This window comes from Pelobates fuscus, chromosome 1, assembly GCF_036172605.1.
Source record: "Pelobates fuscus isolate aPelFus1 chromosome 1, aPelFus1.pri, whole genome shotgun sequence".
In the NCBI taxonomy this organism is placed as follows: domain Eukaryota; kingdom Metazoa; phylum Chordata; class Amphibia; order Anura; family Pelobatidae; genus Pelobates; species Pelobates fuscus.
In genome coordinates, this window is record NC_086317.1 from 421,832,276 (window position 1) to 421,838,675 (window position 6,400).

At 43.8% G+C, this 6,400-nt stretch overlaps 1 protein-coding gene across 2 annotated transcripts; it reads left to right on the forward strand.

Moving 5' to 3' along the window:
• Positions 1-669: 669 nt before the first annotated feature.
• On the forward strand, positions 670-5,507 carry LOC134597493 (cytochrome c oxidase assembly protein COX14). Of its 2 annotated transcripts, none has more exons than XM_063444835.1 (2): positions 670-759; positions 5,114-5,507. In XM_063444835.1, exon 2 carries the CDS (start codon positions 5,116-5,118, stop codon positions 5,290-5,292), a length of 177 nt encoding a protein of 58 aa, XP_063300905.1. In that variant the 5' UTR covers positions 670-759; positions 5,114-5,115; the 3' UTR covers positions 5,293-5,507. The 2 variants fall into 2 exon arrangements, with proteins under 2 accessions (XP_063300905.1, XP_063300906.1); XM_063444836.1 differs by lacking the exon at positions 670-759 and adding an exon at positions 767-829.
• The last annotated feature ends 893 nt before the right edge of the window (positions 5,508-6,400 follow it).

A 6,400-nucleotide genomic window follows, 5' to 3' on the forward strand; every position in this document is an offset into this window, starting at 1 on the left:
GAAATACGTAGTTTGTTGGGGGGTGAATGGGTGACAGTGACACTTAAAGGACCACTATAGTGCCAGGAAAACAAACTTGTTTTCCTAGCTCTATAGGGTCTTTGGGACCCTCCCCCACCCCCCACCCTCTGGGTCCTACTGCCGCCGGGCTGAAGGGGGAGTAAGGGGTTAATCACTTACCTTTCTCCAGCGCCGGGCTCCCTCGGCACTGGGGACTCTCCTCCCTCTTCTGACGTCACCGGCTGAATGCGCGTCAAGAGCCGCACGCGCATTCAATCAGTCCATAGGAAAGCATTTCTCAATGCTTTCCTATGGACGCTGGCATCTTTGAGAATCGCGGAAGCGCCTCTAGCTGCTGTCAATGAGACAGCCACTAGAGGCTGGATTAACCCTAAAGTAAACATAGCAGTTTCTCTGAATCTGCTATGTTTACAGCAGGCAAGGTTTATCATAGATGGACCTGTCACCCAGACCACTTCATTAAGCTGAAGTGGTCTGGGTGCCTATAGTGGTCCTTTAAATGTGTCGATTGGGGCAGGATCTGATATAGATTGATTTCCGTATAGAGCTCTAATCACAGCAGCTACTGCCCTGTTGTGCTGTTACTCGCTTGTTTCGCACTCTTTTTAGTGACGGGTGTCACGTGACGCGCTGGCAGGCAGCTCTAGCCTCTCCCAGAGCCAATCTCTGTTGTGCCCAGAGTAGTCAGGTGGTGTCTGTACGCCGGAAATGATGTCAGAGTGTTCCTGAAAGTCACAGGTAATGTCATGCTGTGTTTTCATTGCGAGTGACAGACAGGCGCTGGGGAGATAACATCCAGCAGGAGTGAGTGAGTGAGTGAGTGAGTGAGTGACTGACTGACTGACTGACTGACTGACTGACTGACTGACTGACTGACTGACTGACTGACTGACTGACTGACTGACTGACTGACTGACTGACTGACTGACTGACTGACCATTGTAGGGAGCAGGAAAGTGGGCAATTGGTGTGGACGAGTCTTACCTTGTGCTTCACCTGCCTGGCTGGCTGAGCATCATGGGAGTCGACATCAGATGGAGTGGCAGAGAGCTGCAAACACAGACTTATAAAAAGAGTGCATCTCCCTTTCATTGACCTCTTACTCCCAGTTAGGAGAATTGGAACATTTCAGTGTGTTCTAATTCTTCCAATTCCCATTCCATGCTGGAAATGTAGTTTGTTAGTGTATTGCTCTGTAGGTCAGTTTATTGTGTGAGCAGACCTCCTCATACAGTATTAGCCAAGGTAGAATAGATCTCTAAAATCAAGCTAAACATTCTCCTGTTCTTTGTGGCAAGTTCCATCCTCTGTATTACAACGAATGAGCCAGGTACCCAGAGGTTATTATTATTATTATTTTTAACGCTACTTTTATTCCACATCACAAGGTGAGGTTTCAGCTTTCATTGCCTTTATCCAGACTACCTACAATTAAGTTTCAGTGCCCAGTCGTTTCTTATTAGATGGCTGCAGATGTGGTTCTCCAAATGCTAGAGCACTGTGTGGGTGTAATAGGATAGGCATGTGCCATTACTTCAAAATGTAAAACCATAGAGGTAGAGCAATCCTCTAAGCAAGTGGATTTCAGAGATGACACACACTTGTGCCTCAAGTCACCTCAATATCTGCCATGAACACATCGGGGATTATGTGTAAAATGTGTATTTTATGTTATGTGCAAGTATGCAATTTTTTTTTTTAATGTGTAAAACTATTACTTCATCTCTATGGGGAACGTTCAGTGTCACCATGCACAGCATGGACGCAAGTACTGCACACTATGCATTACTGGACTAGGAAGCACTTCTAGTGACTATATGAGCGACTGCCACATGAGGTGTTACTAAGCAGCAATGTAAACATTGTATTTTGCTCAGCATGCAGGCACAGGCTATAGACACTAGAACCACTACATTAAGCTGTATAGTGTCCCTTTACTCTAAATCTCAGAACAAGTTAGTCTTGTTAAGGAATACCTATGGACTTTACTTATTTGGTCTGTCTTATGGTTTTTAAACCACAGCACGTTTTGTTTTTACGATTAATGTCTATGGACATTCTGTTGTGTCCTTCACTCTTGTCATTCCATAGAAAGCAGCCATAATCTTGCGTAGTCTGAGTCTTAGAACCTTCTCTGTAGTTAGGTGGGGTGTGGAGATTTAAAAAAAAAAATAATAATAATAATAATAATAAAAAACTCCAGATTTATTCATAGGACTAAAGTGGTAGCGAAAGCTTCTTGTAATGTCATCCAAAATAATTGTAATGAACATTGTAATCATCTGCCCTCCATTTGATGCAAAGCACAGTAATCACTATGTCAAGGTTTACCACTCACTGTTGTTTGAGATACAAACCAAACACTCTCTGATCTGGCCCTGTACCAGCCCTACTGTTTTCCCGTGGCAGGGCTAAACAAATCTTCCTTACCAGAACTGCCTGTCTTGGGCATCAGGGCGATAGGAATTCCACATCCCTGTCATAATCACAGTAATCATTTTCGTGGTATTTAATACACTGGCAGTTGATGGTGTCACCCTTGCGATTCCTTAGAATGCTGCAATAATCTCTCTCCATCTCATAGTCTGTAACGGTATTTAGGAATTGCCCACAACAATTATTTATGTTGCCTGTTTTATTTTATTGATGTGTATGGGTATTCCCTTCTGTCATTCACCCTTGTCATTCCTTTTAGTACGTCTGCAACCCTTTTGGATATTTTGCACCTTTATTCCTGATTTTACATTCACAAAAAAATAGAAATGGAAAAAAAAAAAAAAAAGATGCATTTACTATTTTTTTTTTTTTAAATTCCTCAAAGGAATTTTGTGATGTCTCTGTCCCATGCATGATCTGCAGCAGGGCAGAATCTAATCAGAAAATGTTGAATGTGATCCAATAAGTTTAAAAGAGTGGCTTACAGGTAGAGAAGGCATGTTTTCCAATTTATCAGTATAAATTGTTAATAAAAATTAGATTATACGAAAACTGGGGGCGGGGACTGCCCGCCATGCTGACCGGTCGCAGGCGGGAGAGGCTTCTGCAGAAACTGACCTTCTCGGAATATAATCTGTCTCCCACAGCCTTAATTTGAGCCGAGGGGGAACTGCACTGTGCTCGAGCTGAAGTGGGCACAACAGCAGGCTCTGAGATCGGAGCTCTGGGGCCCCACGGGCTGGACAGGGCTTTGGAGCTTGCGGCCACATGGGAGGGAAGCAGGACGGCCGGCCGACGCCCTGCTCACCTACCTGGCTGCCACACGACTACTCTATGACAAGTCTCTCATGCCCCTCCCCCCCCCCCCCCCCCCTCTGGACCAGGGGGATCAACCCAGTCTCCACTGGAGGATACCGACGCGGTCCTCAACAAAGCCTGCAGGGCGAACTCCAAATGCCCCAATCTAAAATGGCCGCCGCACTGACTAGCTGACACGCGGCACCCATAGAAACCCCTAGCTACCAACAAGGGGACTGAGTGAACCCCTGGCCCCAGCAACACCTGTAACCAGCTACCAGATTCTACCTACCCAAGCCTCGAGCCAGCCGGTATGACACCCCACATGGCAGCGCTACACTCTGGAGGGAGGCCCAACGGCACCAGGCCGCCACCAGTCTAACCCCTGGCAAGGACGGGATGGGCAGCTCATCTACCGAGCAGGGAACACCTGAAACACACATTCAGCTCCTGGTCACCTGGACCGGGCTCCAGCCGACCACCCACTACTCCATATCCAAGTTCAAGGCTGGGAGAGAGAAGAGATGGCACAACATGATCAGCATGGGGCATGGAAGAACAGCTCGTCACCTGACCACCCTGTCTTCCAGAGACACTCAACCACCTACCCGATTTGTTGTCTGGCTGCGCCCAGTAGACATACCCACAGGCTCTCACATACACACTCTAGTTGTATTAATCAAATTTAGATTCTGCTGGGTAGCCATTCTTATTCTGGTTTTCACCAGGAGCAGAGGGCGCAGGAGGTTCAATCCTGTTCTTTTAAAGTTTTCTCTTGATGTTATCTGGACAGTGTGCAGTACCAAGTGGAATATTAGCCTGTACTAGCATGTTAACCTAATGTGATACTTACTCATACTTCCATGTCTAGCTAGTTATGTAAGTCACAAAACTAAACGTATGCATTTCTAGTTACATCTCTTATGCTCGCTTACGTTCAGATCTCTAATAACTAGACTTGACTGAATAGCCTAAACGTACTTTCATTTTTATACGTATCGCCGCTGCCTTTGAAAGCCCAAATTTACGTACTTAAGCATGAATAAACGTTAAATGTCGCAAGGTTGTAGACCCCTGTGTGACCCACCACATTAGACATGTTGATTCAGCATACACTCTAATAATACTTACTCGACAGTACCTGTTTAACCGAAACAGCTTCTAGCCCACACTGACATAAGTACATGTCCTAGACTAATCAAATATCATCGGCAGACATAACCCTTGAATTGCTGTTCCTTTACCTATATAACCTGTGCCAAGTTACTCATAAGCATGTTCATAAAAACAAAAATTGTGCTGTATTTCCTCTTGCCGCATACTGTCTACCTTGAAATGCTAGTAATTGCTGTTGTGGCATTACCGGCACGCATGTACCTTTTAAGCACATCAAAAATAAAGAATAAAAAAAATTAGATTATACAAAAACACACTTACATTTTGTTGCTATGATATTTTGTACCAGCTGTACTGGTTTTAATGCCAGGACTGCCCTGGCACTCTTGTGATAAGATGCCATTCTGTTTTACTGAATTTTGACAACTTATCCAAGCTGTATCTGCCATATAGCTAAGTAGGACTGCACTAGCTGGCTGACTGCGTCACCACAGGGCACCATAAATACTACAGTGGGCTGTAATGGTTATGCTTTAGTTATGATGAGTGTTTCTTTAACACACACACACACAAAAAGGAAAAACAAAAGCAGAACCCATAGCTAACTTTCTGTTATACATAATTTTGTGCAAAAATCTTACAAATGACAGTTCTATGTTAAATGACATGAACAGAGATATTTTAACAATAACATGGCCTAATGCCAACATTTGGAATTCAGCCCATTCTTTTTCTTTTCCAGGAATGGCTTCCCCCAAGAAGTTTGCAGACGTTGGCTACAAGCTGTTCTCAACATCTATGATGCTGTTAACCCTCTATGGGGGCTACTTGTGTAGTATGCGAGCTTACCGATTTTTCCAGAGAAGAGAACAGCTGAGGATAGCTGCTGAAAACCAGACGGAGGAAATTATGAAAGACTGAATGCACATCTCCCCTTTCTCATGCAATGATCTGGCCTCCAAGTACAACTTTATCATCGAATGACTGATTGCATCCACTTTAGCCCTATTCTTATCATTACAGAATGCAGCCATTACTTATTGGATCAGCCATTATAGTGCTGATTTCCATGTGGACCACTGCATTATGACATGATTTTGGTTCCCTTTGTGAATAAATTTGTATTTTTCACCATATGGAAATAACTTATTTTGCACTTGATCCGTGTAATGAATATATATATTACTTTGTCCAGTTTGATTTTATAACTTGGGAGTAATTTGATGATTGTGCGCCTGGATACTCCTGATTAGCACAGTTAGAGGACACTCCAAGCACCATAACCACTACAACTCACATTAGTGGTTATAGTGTCGTGGTGCCCTCCCCAATTTAAAGAGAAAAACGGTTTTTGAATAGTTTTATTTGTGATCCTGCTACCCCCTGCCTCCTCTAACAGCTGGAATTACCTAAGCAGAAACTTGTTAGATCTACTGATCGCTCTCAATGAGCTAAGCCCTGTCATTAGAAGTACATGCAGAGAGTAGTACCCCGCAGACCCCAGGAAAAAAAGTCAAACTATTGAAAAAGTGTTTGCTCTTTACCACGGGTTGGGGGGATGGGAGGGGGTGTTCAGAGTATAGGCTAAATACATATTTAACAGTGCAAAAGAGGGGTCTATATGGATAAACTAAATATAACTGACCTGTTTCTCCAGTACTCTGAGTCTGTCTAATATTAGGGTTTTGTGAGAGTGGGTGACTAATACTATTGTCGGTTGCTTGCTAAAAAAAAAAAAGGTTTTCCCTGCATTTCCATAGTACCTGTGCAGATGTGGGTCTTGTAATATAATTAACAGGGTGGTGAGGGGATTCAATCCTTAAATAGTATTTTCCTTTTTTCAGGGGAAGCCTTTATCAATGCAGTGTGTGTAGATGTCACTTCTGCCTGTTGTGTTATTGGTGGGTTGTTGAGCCCGGGGTCTCATACTTTATTGAGGTTGTCTGTTGTTGAGCCAGGGGTTTCATACCTTTTATTGAGGTGTTGTGTATCTTTGCTGTAACTTTGTCCATATCAACTGCTTCTTTTG

What these genes read in the sequence shown, in the direction of transcription:
- LOC134597493 (XM_063444835.1), top strand. Translation starts at nt 5,116, where the DNA reads ATGGCTTCCCCCAAGAAGTTTGCAGACGTTGGCTACAAGCTGTTCTCA.